The sequence below is a fragment of the Lycium barbarum genome, chromosome 1 (genome assembly GCF_019175385.1).
Source record: "Lycium barbarum isolate Lr01 chromosome 1, ASM1917538v2, whole genome shotgun sequence".
In the NCBI taxonomy this organism is placed as follows: Eukaryota; Viridiplantae; Streptophyta; class Magnoliopsida; order Solanales; family Solanaceae; genus Lycium; species Lycium barbarum.
The window spans coordinates 60,459,180-60,486,005 of record NC_083337.1 but is presented as its reverse complement, the minus strand read 5'-3'; the positions used below and the strand labels follow the sequence as shown (position 1 = coordinate 60,486,005).

Below are 26,826 nucleotides of genomic sequence, written 5' to 3'. Positions count from 1 at the left end.
GATACTAGAAAATAGTTCATGGACCATTAATTGTACGGAGCAAGAGAATATACGCTATAAAATTATACGAATCATCGATGTGAAGTGATGCTCGATCATATTTGTAAGGAATCCACACCGGAGAGCCAACAAGGAATAATGATGGACGAAACGAGCGCCAATACAAAGAAATCAAAGACAAGTATACTTGTGTCGAGAAATGTGAGGAAGGAAGTAAAGAAAAAGTTGTAGCAAGAGCTCAAGGATATTGCGAACTAAGAAATTAAGTGAACTCGGATCATAAGTTACCATAAGTGTAACTGGACTGCGGAGGATAATAAATGGCGAAGAAACATTAGGTACATACATTTTTGGATGAATATTTATAGCATGGTAAGCGAGGCTGCAATACTGTAGATAGAATGAGAGCAAGGAACAGCCTGTGGCCATACTGGATCGTCAAGTGAAGATTGCGTACCAAAGACATGGCTTCTGTTAAGGTGTGGTGACGAAACAATAACAGAGAAGAGATGACCTGGGAAGGACAAGGATAATGAGATAGCGCAGTGGATTAGAAAACCCATGACACGGAATGAGGACTCATGTAAAGACCGAGGAGTTCGATCATAAGGAAAATAGGGTAAAAGATAAGGAATTGAAGAAACGGACAACTATAGAAGGGACCCCCCGAAATGTTATAAGACCCCTTAAGATCAGTTGAACATTCAAGGATGAATGTTCTAAAGGGGGGGGGGGGGGGAGGATGTTATAGCCCGTATTTTATACGTTCGGATAAATCAAGATAATTGTGAGAAGTTAAGGGCAAGGCTAAGGGTAAAAAGGGAAATTCACAAGGTGGCTCATGGTAATATTATGGAAGGCTAGGGGCAAAACGGGAATTTCACAAAACGTTCAAGAAAATTCTTGAAAGGGCCACTTTGGGCGTGTGACATAAGGTGTGGGCCCCAACCTATGGCCATGTGTCCATATTTTTATTTGTAGGGCTTAAGTATATATATAGAAAAGTGATGGCAAAATAAGGCATATTTGTGTTCATGAAAATTCAAGAAGCTTGAGGAAACAAAAAAATGGAGAGCATTCGGCCAAGCTATGGCCGAATCTTACAGCTATGGAGTTGATCAAGAAAAAAATATTTTCTTCTAGTATTCCAACTAATTTGAAGGCCCTAATTAACATGGGGTGGTTGTTGAAGCATGCAAATCATTTATTTGTGCAATTTCAACCCTATCCAAGCAAGAGGATGGATGGAAGAAGGTGAGGTTTAATCCTCTCTTATGTGTTATGAATGATTTGTGAATGTTGTAGAGTGAAGAAATGGATGAAATTCATGAAATATGTATGTGTATGGTTGTGGCCGAATAGAGGTGGTGTTGTGTAGATGTGATGAATTGACTTTATTTAGTATTTTGATTGTTGTAGTTGTGGATTCCGTGATGAACATGAAGGTTTGATGAATTGAAATGAAGTTGTAATCGTTGAGAAATTATTGGAGGAATTAATGTGATTCTAATATGGTTTCTTGTAATTATAAGAATAATGTTGTTAGTGTGTGAATTATTGGTATAGTTCATGAATTGAAGGAAGGAAATGTGTTGTCATTGTTCTTGTTGAATTTGGAATGTTTCGGGTGAAGTAATATGTTGATTGGGTTGTTTGGAATATTATGTGAATTGTTTAAAGTATTCTTGAACCATGTTATAATGATTTCGGATTAATACTTGAATGTGGGATCTTTGGTGTAAACTTGACTATATGTGATTGAATTGGATATAAATGAAAGGCCGTTGAATTATGTGACAAGGGTTGTTAATGTTAGAATATATTTTGGATTGATTGTTGAAGTTGTTAGTATAATTGTTGGTATTGTTGTTGATAATTTGGCCGAGTTGAATTCTCGGATTGTTGTGGATAAATTGGCCGAGTTAGATTCTCGGGGATGGTGTATTTACAGGGGAAATGCTGCTGAAATTTCGGCAGATTATAAATAAATTCATTTGAAGGACTAAGACAAGTATATGACGATGAGTCTAATGATTTTGTCGATTCTCTTGAATGTAGACTAGCAAGCTTGGACAATTAAACGTAGCTAATAGGGCATGGAACAGGTATGTAAGGATTACCCTTTCTTTCTTTTGGCATGATCCTTATGAAATGAGCAGATGACGTATATGTATGATTTCAAAGAAATTCCTATTCTTAGAGCCACTAGGATGGCTAATATTCTTGACTTCTGTAAGCTATTTCATATGGTTTTGATGCGTATCTATGATGTCTGAAGATCTATTTGATATGTTTCCGAATGGCATTCGAGAGATAATTGATATGACTAATGTCTTGATTTTCAAATGATAGCACGTTTGATTATTCCATTGAGTCTGTGATATATTTTGATACGTACATATGGTTCCAAAAGCTCTATTTGATTTGATCCATAACGATATTCAAAAGGTACCTAACATGATTGTTGCTTTGATATTCCAAAAATGGCTTCTGAAACGTTCGTAAAAGGTTCTGTACTAAAACGTCCATAACTTTTTCATACTAACTCGGATTGGCTCGAAACGTGTTTATGATCCTTAAGTGTCGATTTGCGTTCCTACCTATCGAGTCTTGATTTATGTGCATATAGTTTCTCACTACTCTGCTCGTGGATGCCTCAATATGTCCTTCACTGACCTCGGGCCAGGATACGTTCTCGTGCGTACTCCACTGCATTGTTCACCGAGTCCCTCTCACTTGCGGGCCGGGACACGTTATATGTATATGTATATGATGATATGATGATACGGGGATGGCGGCCAGGATGGCATATGATGACTTCATTCACCTAGACCCGCAATAGAGGGCCGGGACACGTTATGTATATATGGTACATGATGTTAACATGCATGATTCTATCCACCGAGTCCCTCAATAGAGGGCCGGGACACGTTATATGTACACATGATATATGATGTTGACATGCATGACCTTATCCACCGAGTCCCTCACTTGAGGGCCGGGACACGTTACGCATATATGATATATGATGTGGACATGTATGATTTTATCCACCGAGTCCCTGACTGGAGGGCCGGGACACGTTATCTGTATATATGATATATGATGTGGATATGCATGATTTTCATTTAAAAAGGGCAAGTGCTTTGATGTTTTAAAAGGTCATACTTGATTCTAGTAAATCTCTGTTTCAGTTATGATCCTCTTTTATGTATTCCATGCCTTACATGCTCAGTACATATTCCGTACTGACCCCCTTTCTTCGGGGGCTGCGTTTCATGCACGCAGGAACACCCAGATGAATAGAAGACTTGCTAGAAGGTGTTCCAGCGGAAATGGCAAGCTCCATCTGCTCCTGGAGTGTTGCCGAGTCAGAGTATATGTGCTATGATTTCTGATTGATGTTAGAGACTTTGCAGACAGAGTCGTGGGTATAGAATGTCGGTATTGTAAGCGGCTCCATCAGCCGATGTGTCATTCTGTGTTATGTGATAAGTTCCATATGATTACAGATTTTGTTTGAATTGAGAACACGAAAAAGAATATTTCTGAAGGCTCTCATTATGTATTTCATTTTATTTGATTTAAGAGTTCAAAGAGACTATGTGTGTAATAAGAGCCAGCGGGTTCACTCGGCTCCGAATATGGGGTCGGGTGCCCATCACACCCTGGTAAGATTAGGGTGTGGCAGTATAGCTCCAATTCTACCTAGGGCTGAGTCAAGTCTAGAGTTTTCATTGATGTTAAAGATTATGAGTAGCTCGAGGCCCTGTCTCAACACTTGGATTAGATGTTTGGTCAATGGTATTCATAGAGGCTTCCTAGACACTATTGGTGGGTTTGTTGAATTCAGTTGTATGCATCAGGCTAACGGCCATATATATGTACAAAACTCATTACGTCTCTCTATCTGTTTATCCAAATATGAAATATAGTCTCTTACAAGTTCTTTAGTAGTTGCATATAAAGCTTGATCCGTCCTATTCAGATTTGGGACGTGAAATCTTAAGTGGGGTTTAATATAATTTTAATTTGTGATCTTTAGGGTTGATGGACGTAAGTTAGTAATATTTGTGAGATTAGTTGATTCATCAACACTTATTAGTTTAAAAACCAGAAACTGAAATGAATAAAACTTGTTTGATCTACCTCCCAAATCTGTTTGGCTAACTTTTTAGAATTACTTTTGTGATGTGGTTGAGATTGATTCCCAGTGCTGAATAAGCTCGTAATTATTTCTTTTGAATCCACATGCTGTCCTTAAATGTTAATAAGGAGATGAAAATTGATTAAGTACATTATTTACTCTCATGGTTGCCCTTCTTGGGTTAGAATTCCACATTCGAGTGAGAATTGGAGGGACACTCTTGTGAGTGGAAAAAGGAAATGGGATCAACACCTTAATGTTTCATCCTCTTTCCATCTCCTCTGAACCTCACTATTGATTCAATACCCCTTTTCCCATGTCCCCTTCTTTGATTGATGATTCCTGAGCAAAGATAAGTAGGCGTTTGGACATGCGATATGTAATTATGATTTCATATCGTGATTCCAAATCAATGTTTGTTTATGCAATTTACACAAAATTTCAAATCTTCATATCATGATTTCAAATCCCAAATCATCCAAAAAAGCATGATTTGGGATTGCAAATCATGATTTCAAATTTATTAAATGTAAAACTTGACCATAAGTTTGTTTATATTTTGTAAAAAACAAAAACAAAGTTGGTAGATATATTCACCAACCATGTTTACCAACTATTTATATCAAATATTAAAAGATCTACAAGTTGATAACATATTTATTACAAATTTACTCTTACCAACCATGTGGGAGGATTATATTAAAGAGTAGTTACACTAAAACTCATGTTCACTTTTCTTTTTCATTGAACTAAAGTTTGATCAATGGATATTGTATTTTTTAGAGAGGCCTTCTAGTAGCGTATTAATCTTGTTATGAACTATGATTTTCTCATTTGGTAAGATTGTAGAATTGGGAAAGTTTTGATGGTTTTGACAACTTGTGATTTTTTTTAATCTCCATGAGAAAACATACAACTAAAGAAATCCAAATTACATGTCCAAACAAAACTTCAACTTTAAATCATCATGATTTCATATCATGATTTCAGATCATGTCCAAACGGCTCCTAAGAGTGGATATAAGTATAGATTTAGAGCATGGTCCTATTCCCCTTCTCTCCCTTAGTTGCTGTTCTTTGTAAACATGTGTACTCTGAGTATGAATCACTAAAGCTCAAAGCATGTTCTTCTCCCCTGCCTTCTGTTTGTCAATACCGTGTAAAGCCATTCCTACAAACTGCTCAGTATAAGTCTAGATCTTCGAAACTGAACCCATTGGACCTTTATGTGATGTAGCTATGTTTGAATGACCTCATTATCCATGAAAGAATGATCCTATCATGCCCAAACTTGAGGAACGTGCAGACACCTACCATTTTCCACCTCGGTAGGCGAACCAGTCCCTTATTCACAACCAAACAATAAATAAGATGAAACCAATCACCCAGAATTACATAATAATAAGTCTAATACAAATAGATAAATATAATAAGTGCGGAAGATACATCGAATCCCAAAATTTTGTCTAAATAGTACAAGAGCCACTACATAATGTCTAGGAATTACAAGTCTCACATATCCACCATAAATAACTGTCTAAATGATAGAATATAAAGACAGGAAGAGATAGAGCCATCCGAGCAGTGAATCCATCTATGTGCTCACCCTAGAATGCGCGTTAGACGGCCTCAGGACTCAGCCAACGAGGTAATAAGTCGATCCGATCACGAACTCTGCACTCAGAAAAAAAAATGTAGTAAGGTAGAATCAGTACAACAACACGCACTGAGTAGGCATCATAGACCGACAACAGTTAGATAATCATATATATAAGAAAGAGACTGAAAAAGTAGACATGCTCACAATCAGATATAACTCAACACAGTTCAAAGTATCCGATCCAGTGCCAAATCACCAAGTCTAGTATATCAACTCAAATCCACTATAAGTCTGAAGTACAATCTCAAGTACCACTATCAAGTACACGTATCACCAAGATAAACCAACAAGTCCAATACACAACCATATATAAATACGAGATGAATGCAATGCAATGCAGTGATATACACACGCTTCGGGTGGAATATCTCGTCGCCTCGATAGTCATGACCCATGAGGGACAACTAAGTTTATGTACCTGCTGTGGCGCACAGCCTGATCTAATAGTCAATGTTGCGGAACGTGCAACCCGATCCCAGCCAGTGTTGCAGTACGTGCAACTCGATCCCAGTCAGTGTTGCGGTACGTGCAACCCAATCCCAGTAAGTGTTGTGGCGCGCAACCGAATCCCAAATATATGTATAAATGAGTGTATGGGTGATAACAATGGCAACAAGAATATACGAATCAATGGCGCCATACATGGACACATATCTCGATCATAATATCAATAACATAACTTTCCTTTCCTACCCAACAACCTCAATCATGATAAATATGCTCTTTGAAACATAGGGTAATCACTAAGCATCAACTCTAGAATCAATCACGTGACGACAAGCCAACAACTCACAAATAAACAATAACTCAATAGAACACAATGAGGCGACAAGCCATAGTCAACAACAATACCAACCTAAGTATTTCATCTCAACTCCATACCCAAAGGTTTACATGCTTTATCCAACAATGACAAACTCTACAATGATTCGCTAACCGAAGTCAAACCAAAAAGGTAAGCCGTAACCTACCTGGAAAGCTAAATAGGAGCCAAGAACCATCACACTTGGCCTTGCCTTTTTGTAGCGCCTCCAAGTACTCAAAGTCTATTCATAATCAAATTCTATATTAAAAATCACGAATAAAAACACCCATATTGCTATACTTCTAGTTAGGTCAAATTCTAACCCATGAAATTGGGGAAACGGGCCCACAAGGGTAAAACGGAAAATTGAAGGATGGAACATGCAATTCCAGGTCTAGATAATCAAACCCATGGAACATGCAATTCAAGGTCTAGATGATCAAACCCACTAATCAATTGTTAAAACAACTCAGGATTAGGCCTAATTCGGATTTAAGGATTTAAAGAAACCCCCAAATTTGGGTATGAACCCTAATTCTTAAATCCTCAAATTAATAACTAATAATGGAAGAAATAAGCTCAACAACAATGAATTCATCAAATTCTATGGTTATACTAGTCAATTCCACCAACAATTTCCATTTTAGAAGTCTAAACCCATTTCAAGAATTTTAGCATAAGACTCATCTTCTCTATTTTGATTCTAGTGATTCTAAGCATGGATGAAGGATCTAGGAAGGTAAATGAGGAAGTCTATGGTCATAGATCTTACCGCCAAGAAGATTCAGTCCACAAGTTGATCAATTCGCCCAAAGTGTGCTTAGAAAGTGATGAAGAGAATTTAACTTGAGAAAAAGAACAGAATTTGGCGACCAATCCGCAAAATCCTCATAGCTGCTATAGCGGCTACCTCTTCCACTACCACGAGACCGCCACAGCGGATGGACGTCTGCTGTGGCCACTAACCTCTAAGTCTCCTCGATCGCTATAGCCGTCAGCCCTTCCCTACCGCGGGGCCGTTGTGGCGGACACCAAACACCAGAATATTACTAGTTTTTGATCATTCTCAACCTGAAATCCGATTATCACCCGAGGCCCCATAGATAAAAAATAAACATGCACACACACATAAAAATGCGCTATGAATTCATTCGTGGCCTCAAAATTTCCAACGGAGGTCTATTTGATCAAGTCAACCCCTAATGGCCTTAAACCAAGTTTCCAACCCAAGTCCCAAAATGCCCCCAATTGCATTGGGAACCGAACCAAACACACTACCAATCATAAATGACCATCCAGATGTCTCGGGATCGACAAAATTCTAAAAAAGTTCCATTTACCCGAAAGTCAACTTTGGGTCAAACAAACCCCACTTTAAGGCTCAAACCTCCAAAAGTCACACCAAAACCCGCCTGATGACTGCAGGAAAGGGTCAACAGGGGTAAAAGAGTCAATAACACTATAACAACCAAGCGGGTCGTTACATTATATATTAATTAAATAATCGCTCATCCTCGAGTGACAAGGAAAAGAAATGGGGGAAAATACATGAGTCAGCATCTATATCCTGAACCCCTACTTGATGATAAATACAACCCTTTAATCTTCCTTGCCTTGAGATAGGAAATGAACCTACCTCTTGGTGTTTCTGTATTACCCTTCCACTCTAGAACTGGCTCTCCTGAAAACTGAAATCGAACCATCTTTTTTCTGCAATCAATATTAGCATAACAAGAGGCCAACAAATCCATACCCATAATAACATCAAAATCTACCATATCTAGCTCGATCATATCTGCCATGGTATGACAGTCACAAACTATAACCACGCAACTCCTACATACCCATCTAGCTATTACTGGGTCACCAACGGGTGTAGATACCTCAAAAGGTTTGATTGACTCGGGTTTCACCCCAAGCTGACCAGCAATAAAAGGAGTAACATAGGATAATGTGGAACCTGGGTCAATCAATGCATATACATCATGAGAAGATACTGATAGTATACCTGTAACCACATTAGGCAAAGACTCAAGATCCTGTCAACCTACCAATGCGTAGATGCGGTTCTGAGGACTGCTCGAACTGGACACTCCACCTCTACCTCTACCATGATCGACTGGTGTCTGAGATGTCTACCCAGAAGGGCGTATAGATGTCGAAGATCCCACTACAGACCCTGTCAGCTGAACTATACTTCCACCACCTCTCATAGGGCAATCTCGCATAATGTATCCTGGCCGACCATAAGTATAGCAAAAATTTAGACCTAAACGGCACTGCCCAGCATGTAACATACCGCACTAGGTGCATCGCAGTAAAGATGGTCTTATCTAACTGGAACCACTCCTGATCTGGGAACTGGAAGCCCTGGAACTCTGAGCTGGTTCAAAATAAGCGAGTCTATCAAATCTGGGTCCCGAAAACTGTGGAGGCGTACTAATTGCGGAATAGGCTAAGCGCCTGAAGAGCTGCTTCCTCGGACCACCTCTAGACTCACTAGCAAATCTCAAAGATCTGGCCCTCTTACTTTAACCCCTATCATGCTCATGCTCAACCTTCCGCTGCTGCTGGCGCTCCTCAAGATTCTGAGCGTGCGCCTGAATATAGCAGATATGCATACCTGACTGAAGTGAGGCCGTCAAGTAATCATTAATCAAATGTGGTCCCAATCCACTCACAAACTGGTAAACACGATCTCCCATGTCAGCTACCACAGCTAGAGCATATCTAGCCAATGAATTAAAATGAAGGTTGTACTCCCGAGCACTCATGTTCCCCTGTCTAAGGTTCAAGAACCTATCAGCTCTGGCCCGTTGAATTTCTGGCGGCAAATAATGTTAAAGGAAGGCATCTACGAACTCCTGCCATACGGGTGGAGGTGTATTATCCCCTCTAGAAGATATCTAGGTATCATACCAATGAACAGCCACATACCGTAATCTGTAAGAAGCTAACTCAACCGACTCAGTATCTAAAGCATGCATCACTCTCAACGTTCTCAACATCCCATCTATAAAGTTCTGCGGGTCCTCATCCGGCTTCTACCCAAAGAATTCTGGAGGATCTAAATTAATAAAATCATGAACCCTGGCACTAACAGCCTTATCACCAAGACCTGTACCATGTTGCTAGGACTGAGCGGCTACTAACTGGGTCAACAACTAAATAGCATGTCACATCTCCTGGCATGAGGCATCTGGTGGAGAAACTGGGGGTGCTGGAGTTGGAGCTGGGGATGGGGCTGGGGCTGGGGCTGGAGCTCCTCTATGCTCCTCTGGAGCGGGAAGAGTATATGAGGTCCGCGATGGAACCTCATTCTGGGACTCACCCTCCTTAACATCTATAGGAAGTACCCGTCCAATCGTTCTACCTACCACTGACTTGCCCTTCTGGGCGGCTGATGCTTTTCTTGTCACAGGCATCGCTAAAATCATAACATATTGTCAGAAAAAGAGGAATCCTTACAACAGGCTCTATCGCACGATCTAAGATGACAAAGAAAGGTCAATCATTCCTAAATGCCTTGCAGCCTCTTATTTATCAGTATGGCATGCTTCATACTCATAAACAAGACTCTACTGGACACGACTCGTAGACAAACCCTAGGATGAACTGCTCTGATACCACTTTTGTCACAACCCAACCGGAGGGCCATGATGGGCACCCAGAGCCAGCCTACCGAGTACCTTAAAATGTACATCTCATAGTCATATCTGAGTGGGCCATAAAACTGGTCATATCTGAGTAGGCTATGAAACTGACTCATAAATATCGTAACTGAAAGGGGCAAATGCCCAAAAGATATATATATATATATATATATATATATATATATATATATATAAATGTGCATCTTAAACTGTGCCCATATATAAGCCAACAAGGCGATCAAAGGATATAAAAAAATATAGATCGAAGAGGTCATGAGACATCTAACTATACACATCTGTCTACGAGCCTCTACATAGAATGCATAACATAGTAAGGATGGGACAGGGCCCCGCCATGCCCAAATATACATAAAATAATCATACCACTCTGAGCTGCAACTCCGGAACAAATGGAGTGCTCCCATATCAATGCTGAAATGGCAGCCTAAGGATCTGTCCACAAACAAAATAACGTTAGTACGGACAAATTACTGAGTATGTAAGGCATAGGAGTAACATAAGAAACTATAAGGTAAGTGAATGCAACCTGTATGTCTAAATTGTCCCTGCGAATGAATCATATACATAATTACTGTGCATCTGAACTACCTCTGAGGGCCGATGATATGCATAATACTGTGCATGCATGCATGAGGTCATATATATATATATATATGTATGTATGTATATGCGTATATAATGCCTGTCAAGCCACTGTGGGCATCGTCATCATCATCATCACTGTCGTATCATCATATGGCCAGCTGATCAGGTGGTAGCGCATATATAGCGTCGTCACTGTCACACCCCGACTTTACTAGGGTGTGATGGGCACCCGACCCCATATCTGGAGCCGACCGAACCCGCTGACTCTTGTTACGTATAGAAACCCTTGAATCAGTAAAGAAAGAAATACATAGTAAGCTCTCCAATATTTTTTTTTCATAAGTAAGCTCTGACATCATGTAAGACTCGTGACATAAAACATAATAGCATATCGGCTGCTGGAGCCGCTTACAGACTGACAACCCAATACCCATTGCTTTGTCTGCAAAGTCTCTAACATAGAACAAAACATCATAGCATATACTTGGACTTGGCAATTCTCCGGGACAAATGGAGTTCGCCATCTCCGCTGGAACACCTTCAGTAAGTTCTTCTAATCATCTGGGAGTACCTGCGCGGCATGAAACGCAGCCCCCGAAGAAGAGGGGTCAGTACGAGCAATGTACTGAGTATGTAAGGCATGCATAATAACATACAGAAGGTATAGAACAGGGATACTAACATAAAGGAGACATAGGGCATGTCATGAGGTGGAAAGTTAAACTGTACATATAAATGCCCTTTGGCGGATACCATGCATGCTTAGCTTTCCTTTAAAATCTTTCCTTGTTCATATGTATATATAAAATTAAGACATATCATATTGCCGAGGCGTCGGCAGCCGATCCATTTAACCATAAATATACACATCCCGCGTCCGGCCATCCCGCGTCCGGGACGATATCATGTCATATAATGCCAACTGATCAGGTGGATATGCGTTTATAACGCGCTGCCCTTATTTCCATCTTCCCCGTATGCGTAGACATACATCATGTACATATATTAGCGTCTATAGCGCTCTGGCTCTTTTATCATATACATATACGTCTGTCATGTACATACATCAGCGTCTATAGCGCTCTGGTTCTTTTATCATATACATATACTCGTAACATGCATAAAACATGTTCGAGAGTCCAAGAAAACCATTTCCACGTCGGAGTGACGTAAGGTCGGTAGCCTCCGATTACATTATGGAACAATCGTGGTCGCCTTGTCTCGCCTTGAAGGAACAAGTATTTTAAGGCGAGACTACCAACGGAAAATAGCTTTAAGAGAGAGCATAAAATGAAATTATGGGCATTATAACCGTCAATTCATACGCTTTGGAATCTTTTAGAAACTAGTGTCATGGCTACGGAATAGAATTAAGGTTTAAGAACTAGTATAACACTTTCATATTCACATTGGGTCCTTAGCTCAAGACTCTTAGTCATGGAATCATTCTTGTCATACTTATCATGGGCATATTCTCTTTTCTGACATCATAGCTATCTTTATCGTCATAGAAGTATTCTTTTCGGGATAGATATAGTACTTGCCATTTGGTAATGGAATAAGGATCAAAGGTTTCTTTTGGATTCAGCTTCAAGGTAAGTCAAGCGGAACAATAAGGTAAATCCGGGAACAGTCGGCCCACCTCGGATCAAATGAGGCGGCGCACCAAATTTACATATGTTACATGTCATGGCGTTACTTGTGAGGGTTTTAGGGTAGTCGGGTTCTATTTATGCGAGTTCTAGAGGTTTAGGAAATTCTTCCAACATTTTGCACACTTTTTAGTTCAATTCTTCTGATTGAAAAAGGGGAAACTTTAGATACGGATTCTGGAGGGTAGAAGGGTCCTCGAGGTTCTTATTCAACATATTACATCTAAGACATGCCATAGAAAGAAGGGTGAAGCCTTACATACCTTTTCTGCTTCTTATGCGACTCCAAATTCACGTTCCAAACCCGCCAAAATCTACAAATTGGTCATGTTTACCAAAACTTGATTAGAGCCTTTAGAAGTTGATTCTTTGAAGTAATACTTCGTCTGCCGAAATTTTGGCAGCATCTCCCCTGTAAATGTGCCATCCCACCAAGTTCAACTTGGCCAATTCTAATCAACAAGAATCCCGGGAATTCAACCCGGCCAAACTATCAACAACAATGCCAACAATCATAATAACAATTTCAATTAACATACCACTTCCTTCAAGACTTTCCAACTCCAACAAAAACAATGACAATTAACAACACATTTCTCTTATTTTAGGTTCACAATTCTCATCAACAACCATGCATTGACAACCTTACTTATGCAATATACGAATTCAAGCTAGCGTCGCATTATTTCTTCATTATTCCGATAACGATTACCACTTCATCTTAAATCACCAAACCTTCATTTTTCACCATGAAATTCTCAATACAACAACTAAAACAATAAGTAGAATTAATTCACTACAATTTGCCAAAATATCACCATGTTCGGCCTCCACAACAACATGCATATTTTCATGAGTTTTCCATTCATTTCTATACGTTACAACAACAACCAACATACTTCATAAATTATTCCATTCTTTCTATCCCACATAACATATGCACGGCCAACATACTACATACACACGGCCAACACACAACATGCAAGGTCTCATGGTTTTCATTCATTTCACATCATAGAATTCACAACGCAACAATCAAATTACTAGATAAAATCGATTTGTCACATCTACATTATACCACTTCCATTCGGCCACATGCATACTTATATATTCATCATGAAAACTTCTATCTTAGCATACTACAGCACATATAAACCCTTCATAACACATAAGACAAGATTAAAACTCACCTTTTTTCTTCAACTTCTCCACTTGGTTAAGGTTCATGAATTGTCCATATAAGTGTCTTACTTGCTCCAACAACTTCACCATGTTAAAGGGCATCTTCCAATTAGTAGAAAAGCTAGGAGAAAATAATTTTCCTTGGTCAATTTCCCATGGCTAAATTTCTAGAGCCATGGCCGAAACCCTTGCACTCTCTTCATCTTTTTTTTTCTTTTGTTCTTCTTCTTTTGTCTTGAATTGGAAGTCAAGCTCATATATATATATATATATATATACCCAAGCATGTGAGGGGCACATGCCCCTCTCTAGAACTTTCTTCCTTTTTCTTGACTTTTCTTTTCTTTGAATTTTCTTACTTGGTCAAAGAAGACCAAGTGTCTTCTCTCTTTTTACACTTTAGCCCTTCCATATTTACACTTTGCCCCCTTCACTTATGAAATGGCCACATGCTCCTTTCTTTATTTCCTAGAGTTCTCTTCCCTTTTTACCCTTAAATTTTCTCAATATTTCCATAACACTAATATCCATAATTGATATTTATAACCAACTTATATATTAAAAATAATTTTTGAACGTAGCCTTTCCCTTAACTTGGCACGACTACTTTGGAATGTCCGAACGTATAAAATACGGGATATAACATCCTCCCCCCCTTTAGAACATTCGTCCTCGAATGTTCAACTGGTCTTATGGGGTATCATAATATTTCGGGAGGATCCCTTTGTAGTCGTCCTTTCCTTCATGCTCACTCCTTGTCCTTTACTTCATTCCCTTTATAATCGAACTCCTCGGTTTTTACATGGATCTTCTTCCCGTGTCGTGGGTTTTCTACTTTGTTGGGCCAACGTATTATCCTTGTCTTTCTCAGATCGTCTCTCTTCTGTTACTGCTCCATGAACATATCTTAACAAAAGCCACACCTTTAGATCTTTACCACAACTCCTCTTTAATCTCCCTTTTTTTTTGTATCTCTCAATACAGGTACACTTGTCTTTGACTTCATGTGTTGGTGCTCGTTTCGTCTATCGTCATTCCTTGTACGCCCAATATGGTCTCCCCCCCTTTAAGGGGTTCCTTATATGCTCATCGTCCTTAATGAAGTCTTCGCTTATACCTTTATCCCTTATTCGTCCTTTCACTTGCTTAGATCACTTGCCCGTAATTCTTTCTTAACTACATGTTCGTATTGTACCTGTGTGCCCATATTTCTTAAACGTTCCGTTATTCTCTTAAACCTCTAAGCATATTACTATGGCTACATACTTGTCCTTCTACAGATCTGTCACCTCAACACCATCACCATCCTAAGCATTCTTTCTCTTACTTCACATTCCTCTACCCTGGTCATCATTCACTTAGACCTACTTGTTGAAATCAACTCTCAACCTCCCCACATTTCTCCTTTTCCGACATTTAAGCTTCCTATCTTCCATTTACTCACACTCTCTTTCTTTTCCAAGTATCGCTGCACTAAATCTTTCAATTCTAACCTACGGTAAAATAATAACGATTTACCTTATGACGGTGGCACCGTTTATTCTTGCTGTCACTCGTACTTCTGCACCTTTACGTGATCAATACCTTTCCTCCCGTAGTTTCGGTTGCTGGGGCTCGCACGCCACCGATACAATTATTCGGGATATCTTACACATTCGTATATACATACATATTCACTATCAACTGGTTCACAAAATACTTCCAAGCGTTGTTCAAGCCTATCCTAATTCCAGGGCTATGATGCATTTTCTGTCTCTTTACTGAGCTAGTCTGCCTTGTTTCACGCGTCTTCTCATGGTCTCCCGTCATCTTATATACCGTAGTTTCACTTAGGCTATTCCAGTTTTCCATTTGTCTTTTATGTCAGAATATGTAAAATTCCTTACAAACTTCCCAGGGGGTCACCCATCATGGAATTGCTCCCACCTGAGCACGCTTAACCCAAAAGCTTCACTGAAATTCGGTGCCTTAATGCCGATATTTTCGCGTCAGCTTCCTCACATGACCTTTATTGCATGCTCTGGAGCAAGTCAAAGTCTTACAGTTCCCAAAACATTTTCGTAACACGTCCCTTCTCTTGTAATTACCGTTTTACCCTTTTGGTTCCCGATGTTCACCTTCCGCCTGTGTGTATGACTACCTCCTGTCTTGGGCTTCCAGATTCCCGATGGTAGCGACCTTACCTTTGTTGCCACGCCCAAATCCATAACCTTTCTGAACCAACACATTTCACTTATTACCTATTCACAGTATTTCTTTCCCATACTTCTTCCTGTGGGGCGTACCCGTTCTGGCAGAACCTTCTTTACTGTTCTTATTATTCAAAACCTGTATGCGGCCAATGTCATCAATGCCTTACAGAACGTACAACTCTATGACACATGCTCTCCATCTCGGCACTTGTCTTCTTTCATCATCACTGAGCGTCTGCGAGAATTGACAGTTAGTATAAGGAATCTTTTTTCCTATGACTTGGCTCTATCGCACGATCTTAGACAGAAAGAAGGTCAACATTTCCTAGATGCCCCGCAGCCTCCTGTTTATAAATGTGGCCGGCTTCACACCCATAAACAGGACTCTACTGGTCACGACTTTGCAGACAACCCTGGGACCGACCTGCTTTGATACCACTTTGTCACACCCCGACTTTACTAGGGTGTGATGGGCACCCGACCCCATATCTGAAGCCGAGCGAACCCGCTGACTCTTGTTACGTATAGAAACCCTTGAATCAGTAAAGAAAGAAATACATAGTAAGCTCTCAATTTTTTTTTCATAAGTAAGCTCTGACATCATGTAAGACTCGTGACATAAAACATAATAGCATATCGGCTGCTGGAGCCGCTTACAGACTGACAACCCAATACCCATTGCTTTGTCTGCAAAGTCTCTAACATAGAACAAAACATCATAGCATACACTTGGACTTGGCAATTCTCCGGGACAAATGGAGTTCGCCATCTCCGCTGGAACACCTTCAGTAAGTTCTTCTAATCATCTGGGAGTACCTGCGCGGCATGAAACGCAGCCCCCGAAGAAGAGGGGTCAGTACGAGCAATGTACTGAGTATGTAAGGCATGCATAATAACATACAGAAGGTATAGAACAGGGATACTAACATAAAGGAGACATAGCGCATGTCATGAGGTGGAAAGTTAACCTGTACATATAAATGTCCTTTGGCGGATACCATGCATGCTTAGCTTTCCTTTAAAATCTTTCCTTGTTCATATGTATATATAAAAATAAGACATATCATATTGCCGAGGCGTCGACAGCCGATCCATTTAACCATAAATATACACATCCCGCGTCAGGCCATCCCGCGTCCGGGACGATATCATGTCATATAATGCCAACTGATCAGGTGGATATGCGTTTATAACGCGCTGCCCTTATTTCCATCTTCCCCATATACGTAGACATACATCATGTACATATATTAGCGTCTATAGCGCTCTGGCTCTTTTATCATATACATATACGTCTGTCATGTACATACATCAGCGTCTATAGCGCTCTGGTTCTTTTATCATATACATATACTCGTAACATGCATACAACATGTTCGAGAGTCTAAGAAAACCATTTCCACGTCGGAGTGACGTAAGGTCGGTAGCCTCCGATTACATTATGGAACAATCGTGGTCGCCTTGTCTCGCCTTGAAGGAACAAGTATTTTAAGGCGAGACTACCAACGGAAAATAGCTTTAAGAGAGAGCATAAAATGAAATTATGGGCATTATAACCGTCAATTCATACGGTTTGGAGTCTTTTAGAAACTAGTGTCATGGCTACGGAATAGAATTAAGGTTTAAGAACTAGTATAACACTTTCATATTCACATTGGGTCCTTAGCTCAAGACTCTTAGTCATGGAATCATTCTTGTCGTACTTATCATGGGCATATTCTCTTTTCTGACATCATAGCTATCTTTATCGTCATAGAAGTATTCTTTTCGGGATAGATATAGTACTTGCCATTTGGTAATGGAATAAGGATCGAAGGTTTCTTTTGGATTCAGCTTCAAGGTAAGTCAAGCGGAACAATAAGGTAAATCCGGGAACAGTCGGCCCACCTCGGATCAAATGAGGCGGCGCACCAAATTTACATATGTTACATGTCATGGCGTTACTTGTGAGGGTTTTAGGGTAGTCGGGTTCTATTTATGCGAGTTCTAGAGGTTTAGGAAATTCTTCCAACATTTTGCACACTTTTTAGTTCAATTCTTCTGATTGAAAAAGGGGAAACTTTAGATACGGATTCTGGAGGGTAGAAGGGTCCCCGAGGTTCTTATTCAACATATTACATCTAAGACATGCCATAGAAAGAAGGGTGAAGCCTTACATACCTGTTCTGCTTCTTATGCGACTCCAAATTCACGTTCCAAACCCGCCAAAATCTACAAATTGGTCATGTTTACCAAAACTTGATTAGAGCCTTTAGAAGTTGATTCTTTGAAGTAATACTTCGTCTGCCGAAATTTTGGCAGCATCTCCCCTGTAAATGTGCCATCCCACCAAGTTCAACTTGGCCAATTCTAATCAACAACAATCCCGGGAATTCAACCCGGCCAAACTATCAACAACAATACCAACAATCATAATAACAATTTCAATTAACATACGACTTCCTTCAAGACTTTCCAACTCCAACAAAAACAATGACAATTAACAACACATTTCTCTTATTTTAGGTTCACAATTCTCATCAACAACCATGCATTGACAACCTTACTTATGCAATATACGAATTCAAGCTAGCGTCGCATTATTTCTTCATTATTCCGATAACGATTACCACTTCATCTTAAATCACCAAACCTTCATTTTTCACCATGAAATTCTCAATACAACAACTAAAACATTAAGTAGAATTAATTCACTACAATTTGCCAAAATATCACCATGTTCGGCCTCCACAACAACATGCATATTTTCATGAGTTTTCCATTCATTTCTATACGTTACAACAACAACCAACATACTTCATAAATTATTCCATTCTTTCTATACCACATAACATATGCACGGCCAACATACTACATACACACGGCCAACACATAACATGCAAGGTCTCATGGTTTTCATTCATTTCACATCATAGAATTCACAACGCAACAATCAAATTACTAGATAAAATCGATTTGTCACATCTACATTATACCACTTCCATTCGGCCACATGCATAATTATATATTCATCATGCAAACTTCCATCTTAGCATACTACAACACATATAAACCCTTCATAACACATAAGACAAGATTAAAACTCACCTTTTTTCTTCAACTTCTCCACTTGGTTAAGGTTCATGAATTGTCCATATAAGTGTCTTGCTTGCTCCAACAACTTCACCATGTTAAAGGGCATCTTCCAATTAGTAGAAAAGCTAGGAGAAAATAATTTTCCTTGGTCAATTTCCCATGGCTAAATTTCTAGAGCCATGGCCGAAACCCTTGCACTCTCTTCATCTTTTTTTTTTCTTTTGTTCTTCATCTTTTGTCTTGAATTGGAAGTCTAGCTCATATATATATATATATATATATACCCAAGCATGTGAGGGGCACATGCCCCTCTCTAGAACTTTCTTCCTTTTTCTTGACTTTTCTTTTCTTTGAATTTTCTTACTTGGTCAAAGAAGACCAAGTGTCTTCTCACTTTTTACACTTTAGCCCTTCCATATTTACACTTTGCCCCCTTCACTTATGAAATGGCCACATGCTCCTTTCTTTATTTCCTAGAGTTCTCTTCCCTTTTTACCCTTAACTTTTCTCAATATTTCCATAACACTAATATCCATAATTGATATTTATAACCAACTTATATATTAAAAATAATTTTTGAACGTAGCCTTTCCCTTAACTTGCCACGACTACCTTGGAATGTCCGAACGTATAAAATACGGGATATAACAGTCACCTTCCCCATACCCCATACCCCATACATATATACATATATAATACATAATATACAAGCATATAGCGCTTGAGGGGTCTCGGGTTTATACGTGCATATACATATATATATATATATATATATATATATATATATATATATATATATAAATGCAATGCAAAGCGTAAAACATAATAGGAGTACCAGTAACCCTAATTTCTATACTAAATCTAAAGGAAAGCTTTCTCAAGATACATTGTGGAACATGAATCAAATAAATCATCCCTAACTCAAAGAGTGGAACCATTATGGATTGACGTTATGTGTACATTCGGTTCACAAGGATCATGCCAAAAGAAAGAAAGGGATAGCCTTACATACCTCTTCGTTTCTTTACTACTCCACACCTATCCTCCTGAGTTTTCAAATCTATATTCAAGATGATTCACACTAAGTTTAAGTCGTTGAAAAGCTTGTATGATCAATTTAGACTATTAGGTGAGCTAACGAATTTGGGGAGCACTTGTCCTATATCACTTACTTCCACCAAATTCCAAAACAGCTCCCAAACTTCATTGACAACATCAAAAATACCATAGCCAAGAGATTATATTCAAACTAAACTCAAATCCATCCAAAACTTCCTTACAAATTCAATCCATAACCATTAATTTCAACATAACATCCTATAACCTTTCTACCATGATTCTCTTCATCTTTAAGACTTGCTACACCCTCAAATCAACTCAACATGGGAAAAAAATGAATAACATACGTTATATTTGAAGAACTTCAACTTACACAACTTGTTTCAAGACCAAACTCTCCACAACTCCAAGTAGAGCAAAGAAGAATCATTTTCTAGGGATTAGTTTAAGATTTTATGGCTTGATCTCTTGTTGATTTGATTTGGGAGGTTTAAGGATGTTTGAGAGAGATTAGAAGGTCACTTGGGTTTTATTTTGATGAAGAAAAATGATCCCAAGTCGTGGAAAAATCATTTGTAGGCCAAAACAAAAATGTCCACCGACTTTAAAGTTTCTGGAATTTTCGAGCAAAGTAAGGGCAAAAAGTGCGGGTCGTACTTCAAAGAATGGGCTGTACTTTCAGCCCGTACCTGGGAGGGTCAAAATCCAACTTTCTGGAAAATTTGGTGAAGTACGGGCAAAGAGTGCTGGACGTACTTCAAAGAACGGGCCATACTTCTATCCCATACTTCTCAAAATCTCGATTTTTTAGTTGTATTAGAAAAAAGACTCACTGAACTTGAATTTATATAGGTTATGCATTCCATAACTCCTCATATTCTAGGAGATATACCTTTCTCAAGTTGGAACAAAATTTCAGTCCAAAATTCTGCCAAGTTTTCAACCGACTTAATTTCTTTGATTCACTTGATCCCGAAACCTTTAGACACTTGTTCAGTACTTGTTAGAAGTCCTTCTTAACCTTGTAAGGGCTTCATGACCTCTCCGGGCTTATGTTATTTTACTTACGACGCGATGACGTGAAATGTTTTGAGGTGTAACACTCATCTTATCGGAGGTAGAGTAGCCTTTAGTAATAACACCGTCGCTGCGTAGGGGTTCAGTTGTGTTGGGGTTTTAATATCTGTTGATTGTACCTATCCCACGTCATTTGTTCCTTTCCCTTCTTACGGGTATGACTGTCTATTAATAACAGCTAAGGGTACTTATCGTTTCTGTTAAGGACTTAACGTTGCGATTCTTACTTCTCCGTTCTTTTGTTTTATTCATTTCGGTTCCTCTTTCCTACTTCTGAGCACCTTCACTTCATCTTCCGTTGTGTATCAAGTTGAATCCACGTGCTTATGCTATGTGGTTCCATTAAACTTATCATATCATAATTTGTTTTGTCGTCGCCCATTTTCTCTTTATCTCAAATAAATTGTATTACCCCAAAATATTTATAGGGCCATACTATCCAATATGCATAGAGTATCTTTTGTAGTTCGTGGTGTCTACGAACATTTCTTTCCTCTCCGTCTTTCTCTATAGCTTGAACTTACAACTATTCTATCACATATCTAATTATGTTGAAGCTTTTTGCATCATGTATAACGTCAATTAGAGGCTTTCTGGTAGTTTTTGAACATCCTCATAAGGAGTGTGAAGGGGTGAATTTTTATCTGTTCATTTGCCCTCGTCTATGCTTAATCCCACTTGCCTTACTGTAACAGCTATTTTTTAAACCTTGGGACCGCTTTGTGAACATTCTTTCTCATTGAACCTTATTGATTACCCTTTTTCACTACCCCTTTCCGAGCTTATGTCATCATCGTCTTTCCAAGCATTTGTTCTTACTATTCTCTTATGTCGTTCTCGCTCGTTAGGCTCATAAAACTTTTGTTGATGCATTCGTCATTTTCATCAAATTTAAATTTGTCATATGGATGTAATTCTTCTTGCAACACCTATCCCAGAGGTGATAACATACCAATATCGTCATCCTTCAACTTTTTCTCCGCAATTGTAATCCTCTTCTCAGTACCCGTATCATTTATCCTTCCTGTTTCCATTAATACTTAATCGTTGTTTTGTCCATAGTCGCCAAACAATTCTTTTGCATGCTTTCTCTTCAAAATTAACTCATGGAACCATTGTATCCCGTTATCTGGTGCTCAACATTCCACATCCCCGCACCTCACAGCTATCCTTTTATTGATCTTCTCTATTATTCTGGACTCGCCTCCTCAAGTTAGTTTAACAATAATTTCATCGTTATATTACTTTTTAACCGGGGTATCTTCTTAAAAATGTTCACCTCACCATTCTCCACATCCAAACTATCGTTAAATCTTACAATGAAAATCCCCGTCATAAAGCTCCTTATTGCGGTTTCCAACCTTACTTAGACTTGCAGGCTTAAGTCCATTCTTCGTGTCCTTATTTAGATGTACTCATTACTTGCTAACTAATTTATATAGTATTTATTAGCTTGTCCTCGAACTCGTATGTCTACATTTGTCTTTCTTAGGGTGCCTTGTATAGTCTTCTCCCTAATTACTTTACATGATTGTAATTATTATAGGGAACACACCTTTCTTCTGTTATACGCATAATAGTTACCACATCTCGTAGATTCTGAACATTCATCCCTTAATTATCCCTTTTTCATCTAATAAATACGTAGCCTGCTTTTTTTTTTGTACTCTTAACCATTTACTCACTATTCATTCCCTTCTTCCTAACACTTTCTCCATGCCATTCATAACAATTTCCTTCTGCACTTCCGCTTCTTGTTTATATTAAGGATTGGTATCGGCATCTTCCTCAATTCGTCATTGCCGGGGTATCCCATGTTCTCTCCCATGTCATCTTAAGGCATCATAAGGATTCATGTTATCATCTTTCTCAACTCATTATTTATGAAAACATTCGGGATTCTTTCTTTTCTTCGTCATGAGAAACACACTTGTGCCTTCTAGCAAACCTTTGTCCTTCCTTGTTCACTTGTTTTACCATTCAATATATACATCTTCTTGTTTGAGGTTGCCTCATAACTATCGCATTCGGGAACTTGTTTTCAGTTTTGTCTCCGTCTATCCATTTGAATCAAATTCGTAATACAAACAACACCTCTACTTTTGGATGACTCATTCGATCTTTCCACAATTTCAAGTCATATTGTATACACTTTTGATCATTCTTGTCTATTCTTATCAAACGTTCACCACTTTCCTTGGTCGTCCAGGTTTCCTTATCCTTTTAATCCTAAGTCCATTTATAGGCACCTTTCAATTTATAATTCATCGAGTGACGTATACCGTCTTCTATCCCATCCTCCCGTAAATACAAGCATTAGTCTTGAACAATATAATTATCCTTGTAACAATCTTGCGATTTCCTACCATCTTATCATAACCATCCTATACTGCAATAATTATAATCCATTCCTTTTTGTCATCTCCTTCCTTTATACTTCACCCGTTTGCGTTCTTTTCCATATGTTGATTCTATTGATTTTTGAACAAAATGATCACTTTCATAGAAGCCTCGCAACATCACATATCATTGTCATGGATACGGAATGACCTGTAATTATACTCTATATATTCCATTATTACTCCGTCCTCTGTAAAAGACATGACCTCATATGGGTCTGTCTCAATGGAGAGCATATCCTTAGATGGATCTATCTCATAAGAGTCACATGCTCCCACTCTCGTAGCCCTCAAATCACTTGTCGTCTTTCCCGTAGAAGCCATCTTTCAGCTATAAAACAATTAGGGGTTACTATCACGAATTTCATTCCTTACGACTTGGTTCTATCGTACGATCTAGGATATAAAAAGAAAATAACTATCCTAAATGCCCTGTGGCCTCCTGTTTATAAGTGTGCACATAACATATGCATAAACAAGACTCTACTAGACACGGCTTGTAGACAACCCTAGGACAAAACCACCCTGATACCACTTTTGTCACCACCCAAACTGGAGGGCCATGATGGGCACCTAGCCTTACTTGCCAAGTACCACTAGATATAGACCCATAACGTAATCATAAGCATAGGTGCCATTAGGGCCGCCATGAGATAACCTGTTGACTTATAGAAGTAATGGACTGAAATAAAACAAGTCTGAGAGCACATAGCTGCATAACAAGCTGGACATGCTAGACGGGCCGACAAGGTTGTCATTTACATCTATGCCATAGTACATAAGCTGACAAGGCCATACAACATTTGACTGTACATAACTATCTACAAGCCTCTACTGGAGTACATGACATAATGTGATCGGGACAGGGCCCCGCCATACCCATACATATGCATACATATAATCATACTGACTCACAAGGAAACTCCGAAAAAATGGAGTGCAATAACACTATCTGCTGAGCTGGTATCCTACTGAGTGGGCCGTCAACCTGTATCTCAAGAGCTGCGGGCATAAAACGCAACGTCCCCTAGACAAAAGGGACATCAGTACGAATAATGTACCGAGTACGTAAGGCACGAGGAACAACATAATAAAGCACATGAAGGTAACATGAGATAAAAGAGAGTCAACCTGTACATCTGAATACCTCTAAGGGCTTATGACATCCATGCTTTCCTTTAAAACATATACATATATATAAGCCACACTGTGGGGCTGCATCATTATCATTAAGCCGCTCTTTGGGGCTATCATCATAATACGTACCCAACTGCAGTGGTGTGCACAATAGGTGCCATACCCAGCCAACTATAGCACGACTCGGTGTCATAATATATATATATGATGCGAAGACAATCTGAATATATCAGAGTGACGTAAGGTCGTTGCACCACCGATTAATATTATGGAAATAACATCGTCAACGTAACTTATTTTGAAGAATCAACAATCATAAGGCAAGATCAATATCATCATAAAGAGGTCAAAAACATAAGCTTCTTGCATATCTAAGAGTAGAGTCGTTATGAATATCATTCGTTTACGTTCGTTTCATTCTGGTCATGACAAAAGAAGAAAGAGAACAACTTTAGCATACCTCTTCCACTTAAGTTAAACACTCAAAGTACACCCTCCAATGTTCGTCAATCTATATAAAGGCAACAAGAACCATCGTTACACCGTGAAAGACTTTCTAACCGATTCGGGCAACATTTTCCCTATATTATTCACTTCCATCCAAACCCAAATCAGTTCCAAAACAACAAGAACACCATATTCAATATATATTTTAGCTACCATAAGTGAACAAACGAAAATCAGTCCATAAGTTCCTTTAAAAACAGCTAACGACACAATCACTTATCCTTCACTTCTACTTCAAGTTTTGTATTTATTCCATTCATCAATTCTTCGCATAACAACACATCCATGTGTAACAATAACCACCATGCCATAATCAAGTTATATTCTTCAATTTCCATCTACAACAATTCATAAACCAAGCTTCTAAAACAGTCTAGAAGAACAGTAACATTGGTCTATTTCAAGTGTTATCTCATATACCTTTACTCAATTAACACAACCAACATAAATTTAACCTTAAATCAATCAAGAACATAATAAACTTACCTTGGACAGAAACTTCAATTTGAAACCCTAGTTGGAATCAGTCCACAATAGCCCTCAAACAATCCTACAACACAGTAGAAGTGTTTCCTCTTGCTTCCCTAGAACTTTTGATTAAGAAATATGGTAAGATCTTATTGCAATCCTTTGAAACACTTGGAGAACCTTTATGAGAGTGTAGGGGAAGTGTGAGAACTGATTGGGGACGAAAATGGTGAGAAATGGGCTGTGTATATCCTTTTAAGCCCTCAAAGGTCGGCAACCGCAATAACGGGTCCCAAAAGGGCTACCTGCGCCATATCGCGAAAACACAAATATCTCTCTACTCCAACGTCGCATCGATGAATGGTTTAATGAATTGGAAACTAGACTCGTAGACCTTCAATTTTATGGGTGGAATACTCTGTAACTCCAAGTTTATTGGGAGAAATGCTCCTTGACATTAGACGCAAATTTCAGAAAAATTAATAACGTAACTTGCCATAACTTTCACCGACTTTTATTTTACAACTTGCTTGACTTAAAAATTTAACATACGAATATAGTATAATTCAAGTACCTTAAAATGTGACCTCCTTATCATATTAAGCACTCCCAGTTTAACCCTCAAATTATGGGCTATAACATCTTTGATTTGTTTAACCGCAAAACCTTATGGGACATGCTTAACATTTGTTTAATACTATCCTTAGCCTTGTAGGGGATTCATGACTCCTCCAGGATCAAATTATTTAACATATGATACGAACGACGTGAAAAATTTTAAGGTTTAACAGACGGGGCCCCTGTGGCTGGACTGAGGCGCGCTAGATTAGCTTCTTCAGAGCGCCAGCCATAGCATCTGCTAGAGTGTGAGCCCACACGAGAGCATGCAACTGGGGGAGGGATGGGGCCTACCTAAAATCACCCTAGGGTTATGTTCGATCCAGCATTTCAGGACACTTTAGCTCCTATCCTTCTACTTCTCGATGGTCAGCATGCCGGAGATAGTGCCACTACTATAGGTGGATCACAGACCAGAGTAGGAGCACAGACTTTTGAGTAGAGACAGACACCAGCGATGCAGCCTACTGCTATAATGGCCCCGCGCATTGATGGGATCCCAACCCCTACAGGTGCTTCTAGGCCCGTAGCTGGCCAGGTCTTGACACTTGGGGATCAGGAGCTTGTTGGAAGATTCTTGAAGATGGAG

General features: G+C 39.1%; 1 protein-coding gene across 1 annotated transcript in view; it reads right to left on the bottom strand.

Moving 5' to 3' along the window:
* Nucleotides 1-22,142, bottom strand: part of LOC132611954 (glycine-rich cell wall structural protein 1.0-like) — a 41,986-nt gene extending 19,844 nt beyond the window's left edge. The window contains exon 1 of the mRNA XM_060326311.1: nt 22,061-22,142. Within this exon, the coding sequence (XP_060182294.1) occupies nt 22,061-22,142 (82 nt within the window). The remainder of the gene's footprint in view (nt 1-22,060) is intronic.
* Between the last annotated feature and the right edge of the window lie 4,684 nt (nt 22,143-26,826).